Here is a 16408-nt window from a genome sequence, read left to right as displayed (position 1 = left end):
ATCAACGGTAAAGATTGAGTCTGAAGATATCAAGGGTGAAATTGGAGGAGGTTGGAGAAGAGGTTGGAGGAAGGGACACTTGTCATCTCTGTGGTGACAAGTTTCAAGAAGCCTTGCTCATAAAAGGGCAAGTGTCCAAGGGAGGAGACATGTGGCCAAAGTGCCATGTGTCTCAAGGGAAGAATATCCACACCATAAGAGGTTAGGATGTGCAAGATAGGATAGGGTTAGACAAACCCAAGGTTACGTGGAATGGGTTAGGTTAGAGGGATGGTTAGGTTAGGTGGTTAGAAGTTAGGAGGCATGTGGGTAATTTGAATTTTAAAAATTCAAATAATAGGAAAAGACCAATTAATTTTCAACAAGTCATAAATTGATTTGTTTTAATTATTTAGGGGATTAGAAGAATTGATTGAAATGGGGGGGAAGATTAATTAATTTGAATTAATTAATCAAAGGAGACCATGGAATGAACTTAATGAATAAATCCTTAGATTTATTAATAAGTAGATGAAAGGGAGAATTTAATCAAATTGCCTAATGAATTCAATTAAATTAGGGAAGGGGATTAATTAAATAATTGTTTCTTTAATTAATTATCTTCAAACCATTTTTAGGTGTATACAATATCCATTATATAAAAATATCTTTTTTAAAGGTTAAATAGTTAAAATATCATGACATTATCTAATATAAGTCATTAGAAAAATAAAATAACAGTGGGGATGAATGAATGTTTTAAGAGAAATATATCACACCGACGGCTACACAAGGTGAATTCTTTTTGCAGTGCCTTCAATTACAAAAAGGAAAATGATGTCAGGATGAAGAAAAGAAAAATAAATATGAGAAAGTAAATTTATTGCTCATGAAAATGAATGGTCAATACAACATCAAGGATTGGATTGAAAATAATGCAAGTTTTTGCATTATAATAGCTCACGCTCTGAGAAACTCGTCTATAAAAGTTAAAGTAAATCAACCAATCATTATATAGCTTATTAAGCTTAGGGACCCTCACATCACAAATTTTAGCTACAATCAAACAATTATAGAAAATCATTATATTTTTATGACTTGAAATCTATATCTATTTGAAGAAAAGTTTTAAAAAATTAAAAAATGAAGTGAATGAACTGATCGAATTTGTCATCGTGATTTCCTCTGTGGAAATCTCCAGACCTTGTTCAATAGAGGTGGTTTTTCGAATGAACCAAATATGCACCCATGGTTTGCAACCCGAGGAATAAGGCTCCCCTACCTTAGGCTAACTCAGAATGGCAAGTGGTGAAACCTAGGAGGTTTCGCATGGCAGCTATGAAAAACCCTCCGATGGCTAGAATTGGCGAGTAGAGTAAAATGAACAACTGTTGCCAAGGAGGCACTATGTTGTTTATCTCTAATAGGTTTAACCATTTGCAAAATCTTAAGGAAGGTTTCATAAAACCAGCTCCACAGGTCAGATCTCATTCTGATAATGTTAGAAGAAAAGGAAATAATAATTACAGAAGGTCGGTTAGTATTCATACAAAACCTAGGGCTTCTGTGGGTAAGGGCAATAAATTTTTGATGCCTCCTAAACCCTTAGGGGCTAATTCGGTCACAAATATGAGCCCTAATTCAGATTTGGAAAATATTTTAGAGATTAATGACAATTTGGTTAAGAGGATTCAACAATCTTGCAAGGCTTTTGGTGTTTTTGCTAGATGGCGGGGACTTGGAATTCCATCAAAGGCTATTGTAGACTGGTTCAAGTCCTCCTTCAAATGGATAGTAAGTATAGCTATCTTGACTGAGGGTTTTTTGTATATTGATTGTGGAAATTCAAGGCATAAGGAGGAATTCTTAACAGGTAAATCTCCAACTTTCAAAGGTTTTGATTTTATTTTTCTATAATGGCAACCAAATTTTAACCCAAACAAACTGAAATATTTTAAGGTAGATAGACCAGTTATGATCCCTAACCTACTAGTAGAATTAATGGAAATAGAAATTATTAGGAAAATAAGTAACCACTTGGGTAAATTTGTAGAGATTAGTGATAAAAATAAGAATTATTCGAACTGTGTAATGATAATTAACATGGATATTAGTATTAAATATTTAAGGCCCATTGAAATTAGAATAGGGGTGTCATCTCTCCTTATCTACCCTGAATTTTATAAAGGGTTTATGGATTTAGACCCTACTCCCGATTTGATCTTAGAACTCCCTTCTCAATCAAAACCTAGAATGATTCCTGAGGTAGACATTAGTTTCAATATGGAGCAAGGGGATTTTGTGATCAAGGAAGTCTCTTTACTGACTAGGAAACCTGAGGAGGTAGAAGAGGGGGAAATTATAGCAGACTAGAGCAGGAATGATCAGTTGATCCCTTCTCTTCACACCCTTGAGGAAATATCGTTGGAGAAGCTAGGCAGGGCTGCTTATCCAGAGATACCCCTTGTCAAGAAGAGATAACATTCTCTAACTTCTAAGGATGGGAAGGATGGGGAGAAGGAAGCCCTTCCTCTTTCCTATGATCAGGTTACTAATTTGGATGGTTGGAGAAACTCTAATGGCTCTCCCAATCTGAGGGAAGGCCCCATTAGATTGGAAAGGGCTGATCAAGAGGAGGATCATGCCCGCAAAGAGGAAGAGGTTAATTGCATTATAGACTATTTATGTGACTCAGTTACTGAGGAAATTATGGAGAAACTATTGGATGAAATAATAGACAAGGATGAGATCGATCTTCAAAAAAATATGCTTAGAAAAGAGATTTTGGGCTTCTCCCCCACCTATGGTCTCAGACATGGAGGAACTTTTTTTAGATTTAGACAACAAGGAAAATGAAACCTTGGGTATTGAACTCTGGGCAGATGACAAATCTTTTTCGGATTGTGCCAGGCTCTACAAAAAGAGAGGTAGGAAATCCTTATCGGAGCTAAGAGCTAATGATGGTACTACAAAATGTCAGGTTAAACTCACGTACATGTTTCATGTAGGGAAGGGGAAGTTCCTTCCCAAGGCATCATGAAAGTAGTTTCATGGAATTAAATGCCCCTAACAAACAAAGGATAGTCAAGCGATGCCTATCCTCTCACAATCTAGAATTAGCTCTATTATAGGAGACCAAATTAGGGAATGAGGATTTAGCCTCCTTCAACAAGCGATTAGGATTTAGACAGATTAAAGGGGCTCCAACCAATTGGGCCTCTAGAGGACTTGCTATAATATGGGACCCATGCAATATCCTCTTCTCACTTATGGAGTCACATAACAATTGGATGAGCAGGAGGGTTACTAGCTTGAAAAACGATCTAGATTTTGTAATTATTAATGTGTATGGGCCAATCCTTAATGAGGATAAAAAGAGAGTATGGGAGCAAATTGAGAATTTCACGGGCACCCTTAATCAATTATGCATTTTAGGAGGGGACTTTAATGCAATTTTGCATCATCATGAGAAGCGAGGAGGTAGGTAAAATTTCTCGTGCTTCTCTTGAATTTGTAGATTGGATCCATCGTTGCAGCATGATAGAGATTAATATTGTAAAGGAAGCCTTTACCTAGAATAACAAAAGGTTAGGCTTTAGCAATATTGCAGAGAAACTTGATAGATTCTTTGTATTGGGTAGTCTCATCAACTTTCCCTATACCTTGAATGCCTCTATTCTACCTTTCTCAGGATCGGATCACTTCCCTATTCAACTTGGCATTCAGGGTGAGGTTGGCCCAAAAAGATGCCCTTTTAAATTCGAGAATATGTGGCTAAAGGATGACAATATCCTTAAGCTTCTAAAGGAATGGTGGAATGCAGCCGAGGTTTCTAGGTCTAGGATCTACAAGGTTGTCAACAAACTTAAGATTATTAAGCAAAATCCCATCCATTGGAATAAGGAGCACTTTGGCAATATTTTTGACAATAAGGCCCAAGTGGAAGCTGAGTTGGCAAAAGTGAATGAGAAAGTGATGGGACATGGGATGGATGAGGCCCTATTTTTGGGAGAAAAGAAACTCCTTGTGGATCATGAATCTATTCTTACCAAAGAAGAAGTCTTTTGGAAACAAAAATCTAGAGAAACTTGGTTGGAGGAGGGTGACAAGAACACCAAATTATTCCACAATAGTGTGAGGATGAGAAGAGTCATTAACCATATCTTGAAGATTAAGTTGAGTGATGGCTTTGAGGTGGCTAACCCTAAATTCATTGCGAAGGAGGCTGTAAATTTCTTTTCTCTTATTCTCAACTCTGACTGGAGCCCTCATAGCTCTGTCCAGGACAAGTTTATTAAGTGTATCCCTAAGCTTCTGAGTAAGGACCAAACTGATTCTCTGACTGCCAAATTCTATTTAGCAGAAGTAGAAGCAACTCTTATGTAGATGAGTCTAGACAAATCCCCTATGTTGGATGGCTTTCCGACTAGTTTCTTTCAAAAATGTCACCCCTTCTTAGGTGAGGAAATGACGATAGCTCTTGAAGGGATGATGAACTCAGGTAATATCCTCAAGGAAAACAATAACACTTTTTTGACCCTTATCCCAAAAAATGATAAACCTAAGTGTTTTGATGAGTTTTGACCCATAGCCTTGTGCAACACTATCTATAAACGTTTTAAAAAAAATCTTGCTAATAGGATTCATAAACGCCTTCCCTTGTTGATCAGTGAGGAACATACAGGTTTTGTTCTAGGAAGATTTATTTATGATGGGGTTATTATAGCTCAGGAGGCTATCCACTCTGTCCAGAAGAATGGAACTCCCAGTAGACTCTTAAAGTTAGACATCAGGAAAGCATACGACAAGGTGAATTGGAGATTTCTATGTAGATTCTTAGAAGCTTTTTGATTCCCCGCTGCCTAGATTAACTTGATTTTTGAATGTATCTCTACACCTAAATTCTCAGTGCTGGTCAATGGTACCCTTGAAGGTTTTTTTAATCTCCTCTAGGGGTTTGAGGCTAGGAGACCCTTTATCCCCTTTTCTCTTCATCATGATGGAAAAATCCTTAGGGAGATCAGTCAGATTGAAGGAATTAGAATTACCAGCAACCTTGACCTTATAACGCATCAATAATTTGTGGATGACACTATTTTATATGGGCTTAGTGATTTAGGTGAGGCTCGGGCTTGTAAGAAAATCTTGGACTCTTACTCTAAGGCCTCAGGTCAGGAAATCAATCCAACTAAATCTGAAGTCTTTTTTTTCAACACTAAGTTAAGCTTACAAAAATACATCTATGGCATTTTGAATTTCAATCTAGGAAGTCTCCCTAGTAAGTATCTAGGTTTGCCCCTGGATAAGGGCTCTAGGTCATCAAATCTATGGGATGGAGTACTAGATAAGATTAGAAGCAGGGTAGCAACCTCGAAGGGTAAGTGGCTATCCTCTACGGGTAGAGCTACTCTAGTCAAATAAGTTTTGGCTGCTATGCCCATCTATCAGCTATCATGTTTTAACTTGCCCCAATCCAAAAAGGAGAGGCTAAACAAACATCTAAGATCTTTCTTTTGGAAAGGGGTGGAAGAGAAGAAATGGATCTCCCTTGTGGCTTGGGATAAGATCTATAGGCCCAAGTCGGCAGGGGGTATTGGGATTAAGAATATTAAGGTTCAGAGTAGGGTGTTAGGGGCCAAATTAGTATGGAGAATGTTTAGATCTCCTCATCTTAAGTGGGCCCAAATCCTTTACCATAAATATCTCTGAGGCAAGGACCATATGAGGCTCTTCAGGGACTCCTCTCCCTCGAGAGGCTCACGTATTTGGAACTTTATGCTGGATTGTAGGAAAATCATCTTAGACAAATTATCATAGAATTTGGGCAAGGGTGATAAAGAAATTTTCTAGTCCGACTCTTGGGGAGGTTTTCCAGTCCTTCAGCAAAAAGTTAACCTTGAATTATCGAGACTAGTGCTAGAATCTATTTGGGGTAGGTATGTTAAGGATTACATCATGCCTTTTGAGGGAGACTTAGCCAAGGGATGGTCTTGGAGATCCCTTGGTCAGGTGGACATCCCTACAAGGGAGAAAGTGTTGCTTCAAGACATCCTTAATAAGAGGATGGTCACTTTCAACTTAGGGTCAGATACTCTTGTCTGGGATGGGTAGAAATCGAGAGAATATACCTCAAAAGATGGTTACAATCTCCTCCTGAGTCAATAGCTCTCCTCTTCCACTTTTGTCCCTTCAGCCTTATGTTGGGATAAGATGTGTTTACCAAAGGCAGTATTGTTCTCATGGTTTGCTCTCTAGAATAAGATTTTAATAACAGATAGATTCAGAAAGATGGGCTATGAAGGCCCTAGCAGATGTCATTTATGTGAAGAGGCTAAAGAAGATAAAGACCACATCCTCCTTAATTGTAATTATGCCTCTAAGTGTTGGCTTTGGTTGTGCAAAAAATTAGGGTGGTACTCAGCCTTTCCCAAAACCATCCTTGGGATGTTTCAGGCATGGCCAATCCTTTTCAAGAAATCCCTATATGGTGGGCTTTGGAACCTGGCCCCTTCTTTGGTTATCTAGGAACTCTGGAAGGAACACAATAGGAGACTCTTTAAGGAGGAGAAGATGGAGTGGACCCTTTTGGTAAATAAAATAGAAGCCTCAATTGTGGAGACTCTAAATAGTAGAACTTCTAGATTTCCTAGTAATCTCTCAGAGATGACCTACTGGGATGAGAAGATGAGGGGGTCGATGGTTTGTTTTAAGGATCCCTCCCTTTGTTGGAGATGACAACTCTAAAAAATAGGAGATGAGAAAGGCCTACAAATGGACAACCCCTAAAAGGGGTTGGGTCAAGCTAAACTTTGATGGAGCTTCCCGAGGGAACCCAGGTCCTGCAGGTATCAGATGTTGTCTGCATGATGAGGGTGGGAGGCAACTGGCTAGGCTAACAAAACCTATAGGGTTTGAATCCAATAACAAGGCTAAAATCCTAGCCCTAATTGAAGGTCTCCTTCTTTGTCAAAATAGAGGTATTGACAAATTGGCCATTGAAGGAGACTCGGCCATTATTATCAATGGCCTTAGAAAAGGTTCTCTGCCTGATTGGAAGCTGAATGTGCTCTTATCTAGAGCTCCTGGTCTCCTTAAAGATTTCAAGAAAATGACCTTCAACCATATCTATAGAGAAGGAAACTCTAAGGCAGATGAATTAGCTAATGCAGGAGCTGATGGGCAGTTCATTAGTTAGGAGGGACTCCTCCTCTGTTTTAGCTAATTGGTTGGTTATCCTAGGCTTCTGGTCTTATTCAACTTGGCTTGGGTCCCCTCGGGGTCTTTTTCTTTCTCTTTTTTTTGCAATGTGGCCATCTCCTTCTTGAGAAGGAGGTGAGTCTTTGCTACCTTAGGGGGCTAATCCTAGAGTGAAGATGGAAGGAAGTGTTCCTATCATCGCTCTAAGATGGGGTAGCTTAGTGAGCCTGTCTCTAAGCTCTTAGATTATATTTATGGATCTCTAGTCTTTTTCGTGGAAAGCTTATTTTCATATATCTTCTTGAGATCTCCTCTTAGAGCCTTATAAGATTTTATGTCTATTGGTATACATATGTATATATGGATATGCATATTTATATAGACATGCATATATATAAATAATTATATATATATATATATATACATATATATATATGTATACATATATATATATATGTATACATATATATATATGTATATATATGTATATATATATATATATATATATATATATATATATATACATATATATATATATGTATATATATATATATATATGTATATATATATATATATATATATATATATATATATATGGATGTATATGTATTAATGTTCATATATATATATATATATAGATATGGATGTATATGTATTAATGTTCATATAGATATATCGTACACCAATAGGAATAAGAGATTATGGTGCTTTAAGAGTTAGAATTATCTATTAATTTATTTTATATTCTATATGTATTTTATAACTACGATTTAGACCATATTTATCTATGAATTTTAGCCATATTTTAGAGGCAACCGATAAATTTTCGGGACATCTTCTGTCAACAACTCCCCTCAATTAGTACCAACTTGGCGGCATACTTGTGGTGTTGATGTGACTTCCCTTATCGCGATAACTAGCAATTGTTTAGAAGCCCATTTATGTTGAGGCGATGGTATTAATTACCTTGATCCTGGAGATTGTTTCAATTGCATCTTAGCCCTTCGATCTATGTCATCCATTCGTGTCTATCATCCCTCTTAGACAAGATAAGTTGTATTTCATGATGCCTTTTAATACTATCTCTATTTAAGCTTTACTTGCTTGGCTCTGACTTATCTAATATTCTAGCAGCTTCTATGGATACCTCGCTAAGATGAATAGGGCTCAAGCAGCAAATGGCTTTTGTAGGAGAAACTAAGGAGGAGAGGTTGAAAGGAATCCTAGTCTTTCCGAACCCCCTGGTCATCAGGGTGGTCATGAAAATCCTTGGGAATAATTATATAATGAATGAAGACCACACCAGAGCCAATTCGGACATTGTTGCAATGTTCTTGGCAGTGTCTATGAATTTTGAGAATGACATGAATGTGGTAATGAAACTTTGTAAAAAGGTCTTCAAGAAGGAACTACTCGGAGAATTGTATCGGGTGGTGGTTAATATTGACGAGGAGCTCTCTGCTCCGAAGCCTCATGACTATGATATTCTCATTAGGATGAATAATCAGGTGCCTAGATACCTAATTCTGTCAATTGAGGATCCAATAGCCTTTGAAGCCTACAACCCAATTAGGCAAAGGAATATCTTCTTCCTCATGTGGCTTCTACAGGTTAGGAAACTGACATGAAACAGGTGGTTGGCTAACTATCTAGAAGTGGAGAATATTGAAGTGGTTCCGGACAATGTGGAAATCCCTCCATCCCCTGCTTCCTCCCTTGCTAATATGCTAGTCAGCTCTGGAGAAAAGGCTCCACAGGAGTGGGTAAGGAGATGTCAGGCTGGTTAGAGGGGTCCGTTATGGTTTCAGGCTTCCTACCTCTTTATGACTCTCAAGTGTTTAGAGTTTGTTTTTTGACCTAGATTAGTCAAATCTATCTTTAGACATATGGCTGTTAAGTAGGATTTTTTACTCTAACTTTAGTTTTGCTTCTATCCCTTAAGCTAGGTCATCCCTTGCAACTTGGACTTAGATTTTTTAAAGTGTTTATGGTTTAAGTATATTAATCTTATCATCTTTACTCTAGTAGTATTTATTTATCTTGTGTGAACTGATGGCCTTTATGTATGGAAACACGTTTTAGTCCATTCCAAGCTTTTAACCAGTTGCTATCTTATTATCTATCTATTTATATATATAAATAAATAAAAATTATATATATAAATATACATATATATGGGTATATAAAAGTAAAATTTCTTATCAAGATGTATAGAGATATCTGTCTGGTTTCATTTTAGTGTTTGGCCTTTGCTTTCTTTTGAATGATGATGGGAGATTCAGTAAGGTGGTTGTCTTCTACTTCATCTGTAAGATTCTATGTTGATTATGTGAGCTTCTTTCTGTAATTCAATTCAGAGTTTTCTCCTTCTTCCTCCTCTCTTGCGCAGGATGTTTGTTTATGTTTGAAAGGTGGAAGCCATCTTGATTTCTCTTTTTAGTAAGCAGGAGAGAAACGATCTAACTTTGATAAGATTTGGTCTTATTGTCCTTTACGAATGACTCTATCTCCCAATATAATGCTATGCTATTGTTATTCTATGATTTGGACTTCAAAAACTCTTATCATTACTTATAGTCTATGAGGATGTTGTAGATTAATTATGAAGGTTTGGCACCACCGGTTGTGCGGTTTTTTTGGGCTAACATCTCTTGGAGTGAATGATGTAGGATAAGTCTGAAGGTTTTATGCAGGTCTAGTCACGATTATCCCTGTAGGGCCTTTCCCTTGAGGGTTCTGTAGCTTTATTATTCATTTAGGGAGTCTCTTGACATTGTTCTCTCATTTAAGCTTTGTAGTGTATTTCCCGACACTGATCTTGGTCATAAGATCTTTTGCAGATCAGGAGATCATTTTGTAACTTGCTCCAGAGAGACTAGATCTAGGCAATAAAGGGTGATGTAGACATCATTTTTTAGGAATAAGTAGTTCTTTCAGAACTTCAAAATTTTAGAATGATATCTCTCTGTCATATTGCTCAGCCTATTGGGATTTTCCCAAGGACTATTGTATCTTGTTCTCATTCTTGTTAAGTGTATCATTAGATTCTGATCCTCTAAGGGATCTAGGAGAGACCAAAGGTTTTCTTCCTCCATTCTTTCCTACCGGTGCCCACACTCAATGGAGTATGTAATCATTTTCTTTAATTAATAAAATTTTTAGGCTTCGGCCTTTTACTAATAAAAAAAATTAAAAAAAAAAATCAACCAATCATTATGTAAAAAATATATTTCATAAGTTATCAACTTAAAAAATGTGCATCTAAACTTTATGAAAATAAAATAAATTTTAAAATAATAAATTAATTGGTTAAAATCTAGTTTTTTAATCACTGTTTAAGCACTAAAAAAAGAAACTCATTACAATAGTATTATTGCCTAATAGCAATTACTAATAACAAAATAAAATATATTATTGAACTAAATCTATCAAAACCCCTTCTCAAGACATCTTGCTAGATCAACAACATATACATGCCAAAGCTTATAATAAATCTAAATATGAATACAATGCTATTATAAACCACAAATTGTGAAAACAAGGTTATGACTGAAACAAGGTTGTGACATGGAGAAATCATTTGTTGTACTCTTCAATTGGAGCTATAAAAAGAATTTAGTTTTGCACAAACATTCTAGGAGTGTATTTGTATGACTGACTATTGCTAATTTTGATTATTTACACATTCATGTATATTGACCTTGGAAAGCATGCTACCTTTTGACATACCAATACTCTCACAAAGGTATTTATAAATATTGTTAGTCTATAGATATTAAAAAGCATAGAAGAAGTCAAGATACACTAGAGAAGTGAACAAAAATAATATACAAATTACATAAGAGAAGTTTGTAAGTGCAAAACTAGTTTGTGGTTGCACATTCATACTTGATCTCTAAATTCATCTCTATACAATGTCAACAAAATATTCTAATCCAAAACAATCATAGATTGACATAGAGATTCAAATCCACATGAATCTTTTTGCTTGATCAATTATATAAATAAACATAATTACTTTTTATTTACAAAATTACTATGCTCATGAATTAAAAAATTATCAAATTATAAGTATCAACTCGTTATTTATTCACACACACACACACACACACATTTTAAGCTAGGAATAATTTCCAATTCATTAAATCAAAATTTAAAAGAATTCATCATATTATTTATTCAAAATTTAAAAAATCCACGTGTATGCAATGTTAATTTTTTTTTTTGTTCTAACACGTTCTGAAAGTGACCTCAGACGAGTGAAACACGACTCCAACTGTCAAACACAATGCGTGACTTAACCCTTTGAATTTTGTCTTTTTCATATTAAATAGGCTTTGAAAATATTTAGTCAAAGTCGAAGTTTGTTTTTGGAGGAAATAAAAAATAGCTGAATTATAATAAAAAAATGGCAGATGAATAGAAAAATGTATAATAACATAAATAAATAGTCTGCATCAGAATAATAAATAATATCGCATGCTACAATAATCAATGTATTTAAATGAACTATCAAGTTCTTCCTCAGTTTGTAATATAACTAGCAATTGCACCTTGGTGTGCAATGGGTATGCCGAACATGTGTGGAAGGTCAATTAAGGAAAAAATTGCTATATTTTTTGCAAACATTTGTGTAGTACACAAGATTAAAACTAATAGGTCATTTAGAAAATGATGTTGTTTGTGTAACAATGGTCTAAATGGGGAAGTGATTGCAAATCAACTATGAATCCACATACAAATATCCAAATATGAATGAAACCAAAAACTCTAAATCAAAAAGATAATAGATGCTTCATTATCAAAAGACTCATATTATGTTTGCAATAATTAGTGAGCGAGAAAGAGGGAGAGATAGAAGGGGGGAGAGCATGAGAGAAGGGTAAGGATATAGAGATAGAGTGGAATATAGAGATGGAGATGGAAGAGATACATATATAGAGAGGGAAAGATAAGAAGTGATATATAGAGGTATAAGAAGAGGGAAAGAGAAACATAAAGAGGGAGAAATATGGATGGATAAGGAGAGGGAAATATATCTAGAGGTAATGGGGGATATAGGAATATAAAGGTAGATGTAATGATAGCGAGAGAGAGGAAGTGGGAGACAAATATATTGAGAGAGAGAGAGAGAGAGAGAGAGAGAGAGAGAGAGAGAGAGAGAGAGAGAGAGAGAGAGAGAGAGAGAGAGAGAGAGAGAGAGAGAGAGAGAGAGAGAGAGAGAGAGAGAGAGAGAGAGAGAGAGAGAGAGAGAGAGAGAGAGAAATAGAAAGATATATATATTGACATAGAGATAGAGATAAAGTAAATATAGAGAGGGAGAGAGGGATATAGATGGAGAGATAAATGGGGAGATAGGAAGGAGTGGGGGGTGGAGAGATGGTGATAGATAAAGAGAGAGGGAAAGAAATGGAGAGAATATTTGAAGCTATATTTTATCTATTAAGACATGTGTTGCACAAACAACATGATTCTAAATATGGAAGGATAGAGAGAATGAAACATTTTTAGAGATAGAGGGGGGAGAGATAAAATAGAGGTAGAGATGAAGATGCATTAATATTAGAGAGAGAGAGAGAGGGAGAGATAAATATAAAGAGATAGATAGGAAGAGATAGAGAGATATAGATAGTGATATGAAGTGATAGAGAGATAGAGATATAAAGAGATGTAGAGAGGGGTGGAGGGAGACAAATACATAGATATAAAAGTAGATATAAGTAAGAGATATACAAATATAGGGGTATGTGCACAAATATGGTGGTCAGAAAAATAGACACCACCCAAAAAAAATATGAAAAAACAAGCAACGCGTACGTGGTTTTAAAATTGAAATCACCTCGTACGCACTTAGGTCCGTTGTTCCCGAGCCTAAAAAAGATACCACGTACGCACTGCTTTTCAGAAAGTGAGTGTGTAGGCACTCATAAGCCCTAAAAAACCACATACGCGGTACTTGTCAAAAAAAGTTTTTTAAAAAACAACTAGGTCTTATTTTCCTATGACCATGGCATTTTTTCCTCCTTTTCCTCCACGAAACCGCGAACAAGTTGTCTCATTTGTCCACCAAATGCTATGGATCAAGATTAGTTTTTCTTAATTTTGTCTTTCTTTCTCGTTTCTTCAATTTGTTTTACATTTTGAATTTAATTTCGTTTATTTTGATTAGGCTTTTTTATTTTTGTTTCAAAAGCCAGATTTTGATAATCCACAACAACAACAACAAAATGCGCCTCCTAAAAAACCCAAACAAAAACCACAAGATACACCTTCAGTTCCTCCTTTTGACCGTACACTTGAAACACATGAGCAATTGATTAATCAGTTAGGGTAAAACATGTCTAAAATATATATACTGATTAATAAATTAAAAACATCTGAGCTTGAGCATCATAAATCCCTTGCCACTAGCCTAGAAACATTAGCTAGTGGTGCCACAACCATTTCCACACAAATTACAAAATGGGGAAACTTTAGGGATATGTGTCGTCAATACTATGCTGGTGAGTTATCATACGACAGAGTGAAAAACAAAAATATTAGTAAATAACAAATATGTGCCCTTTTTGTTGATCCTAAAACTGGTCAGTTGTTACCTCTTAATGCAAAGAGGTTTTCCATACATTGGTGTACCAATGTGCAGATGAAGAATCTTTTTTGGCAGAGGTGGTGAATGGTCTTTGATGATCCACCTTGTAATAATTATAAGGTGCCATTGTATTTTTTGAGAAAAGTATACAGTGAGTTTTTCCTCAATGTGCGACCAAACTATTTTGACATGAGAGAGTTCCATGGTAGAGGTGGTAGCTCTGCCCAAGATAGACCTGGAGCCCGTAGGCGAGTAGTCTTGGAGAGTCATCGCCCCCTAGCACCCAAACCCAAGGTGCATCAGGCTTTCCTAGTAAAGCTAAAAGAGTCGATGGAGCTACAGACTCTTCAGGCGGCCACAATATTGACAAGTGCCATCATCCATCATGGGACATAGTTAGCACACCCTCGTGTACTGGATGATGAGCCATTAGTTGCTCCAGGTGGCGATAGAGAGCCCATTCAACATGTGTGTGTCAGTTGCTCGGGGATATGCTCAAGGATGGATGATGAGGCCACTACAGATGGATCCACATCTCATTCATGCATGATTTATGGGAGTAGATGTCAGACCCGCACAACTGAGGATGTGGCACTAGTAGAGGAGTTGATGGAGATGTTGTTTCCCCATCAGCAATAGACACAGGTGTGTTGATTTGAATTCATAGCATTTTATTTATCAGTCACTTTAAATTTGTAATTACATAAATGGATTTTTATTTATACATCGATTTAAATTGATACAAATAATATGCATTTCAGGATGTAGCAGCAGTATCCCATACTCCTCCCGCAGTTACTATAACTGCAACTTTGATGGCTGAGGTATAAATTTTGTAACATGTTAAAATACAATAGGACACTTTGAATTCAAAAAAATTACAAGATATACTAACTATCTTTAATGCTTGGTCCAATTTTTGGTTTTTAGGTGTTGATAGGGGACCAAATGTCCCAAATTGATGACATCACGCTCTCAGCGATCAATTTTGGCCTACAAGGCTATATGGTATCATATTCTGTACAACCTTTTTTATGTATTATTTTGATGGAATATTTAAGTAATTTCATTTTAGATTTTTAAAATTTTGTTTAATATATTATCTGTACTAATATCTCATATTAATTTTGTTTTTTTTAGGGTACCCCCTCCACATCTAGGCCTCGTCCTAAGCAAAAGAATTCCTCAAATATGCCAAAACATGAGAAGAAGGTAATTGAACACATTCTTAGTTGTACAATTGTTTAAAAATGTTGAAATCAAGTCTTAGTTGGGGCTTGTAGATCGATTAGTGTTTTTTGTCTATTTTACATGTACAACGACCATTGAGCTATGTGGATTTGTTGAATGCACCCGATTCGCCCATGGATCGAGAGAGGGCAGAGGTATGTATCTCTACTTTATTTTCTTTATTTCACAATTATATGCATGTGTACATGTGAACTTGTGAGAAATTTTAATATTATAATTTTTTCATACGAGAAATATCCATAGCTGCTTCATCAATGGTGAACCTTCCTCTGTGCATTGGAGAAGCATCTCAGGATCCGGTACACTTTTATTTGATATATTACGTTAATTGTTTATAACCTACAATACTTATCATTATATTAATTGTATTTAATCTTTGATCATTTTTTGTATAGGTAATATCGATAGTTTTCTCCATCAATGGTGAGCCATCCTCAGTCCATTGGAGAAGTATCTCAGGCACCGGTATGTCATTGTTCTCTATATTATAACTTTTAAGTATTTTTGATGTATTTATGTTAGTACATTGTATTAATTGTACATTTAATCTACAATAGCCCCCTTCGTGGTTCGGCCATAACATGGATCCTTTTAAGTTTGTCTTCAAGAAAACTCTTAAGAGTGACAAGGAGAGGAGAGCGAAGACATTAGCTCCAAGATCAGTCGATGAGGTAATCTACATTTCAATTGCAAAATAATTATAGTTAAATGCATAGTTATGTTGTTAATTGTGAACTATTTTCTACAAAAGAATTCTAACTTGGCTTTTGAATTGTGGTTTTGTAGCCATCTACAGAGCCGCGTACTGCATTGAAGAGGCTCAATTTTAATGATCCACCACAAGTTTAGGATAATATAGTGTTAGTTGTGGCCATAGAATGACAAATACATGTAGATATATTCTACATTTTTATTGTATATCGATTTGGACATGGCATATGCCACATTTTTGTAATACTTGCATTGACTTGGCTGACATGCCTTTTTTTGATATATATAAATGTTGATATTGGATCCAATAAATGTGTACTGAGTTCATTATTGTGTATTCATTGTATTTCATGGTTGTCCTTTTATAAAGTTAATTGATCATTTGCCTATGTAATCAACAATTTGAATATAAACAACAAAAATCTATGATATAAAACATTACAATCGTAGAATATGATTTGATAAAATTTCTAAAATATCAAATTAACCCTACAAAACTCCTTGTATTCACTTCATTATTGTATATTCGTTGTATTTGGTGGTTGGCCTTTTATAAATTTAAATGAATATTTTCCTATGTAATCAAAAATATGAATATAAACAACAATATGTGTGTGGTGCGAAACCATCCTCATGCTTTCAATGGTCAAATTTTGGTTCTCATGTGAACAAAATGATGTT

The 16408-nt window shown here is 35.6% G+C and overlaps 1 protein-coding gene across 1 annotated transcript; it reads left to right on the top strand.

Annotated features, from left to right (window-relative positions):
• The first annotated feature begins 3747 nt into the window (after positions 1-3747).
• On the top strand, positions 3748-4365 carry LOC131859038 (uncharacterized). The gene has a single exon (XM_059212550.1). It carries the CDS (start codon positions 3748-3750, stop codon positions 4363-4365), a length of 618 nt encoding a protein of 205 aa, XP_059068533.1.
• The last annotated feature ends 12043 nt before the right edge of the window (positions 4366-16408 follow it).

The sequence above is a fragment of the Cryptomeria japonica genome, chromosome 10, assembly GCF_030272615.1.
Source record: "Cryptomeria japonica chromosome 10, Sugi_1.0, whole genome shotgun sequence".
NCBI classification, from domain to species: Eukaryota; Viridiplantae; Streptophyta; class Pinopsida; order Cupressales; family Cupressaceae; genus Cryptomeria; species Cryptomeria japonica.
Note: the sequence above shows the minus strand (reverse complement) of the source record. Positions and strands in the feature narration are given on the sequence as shown.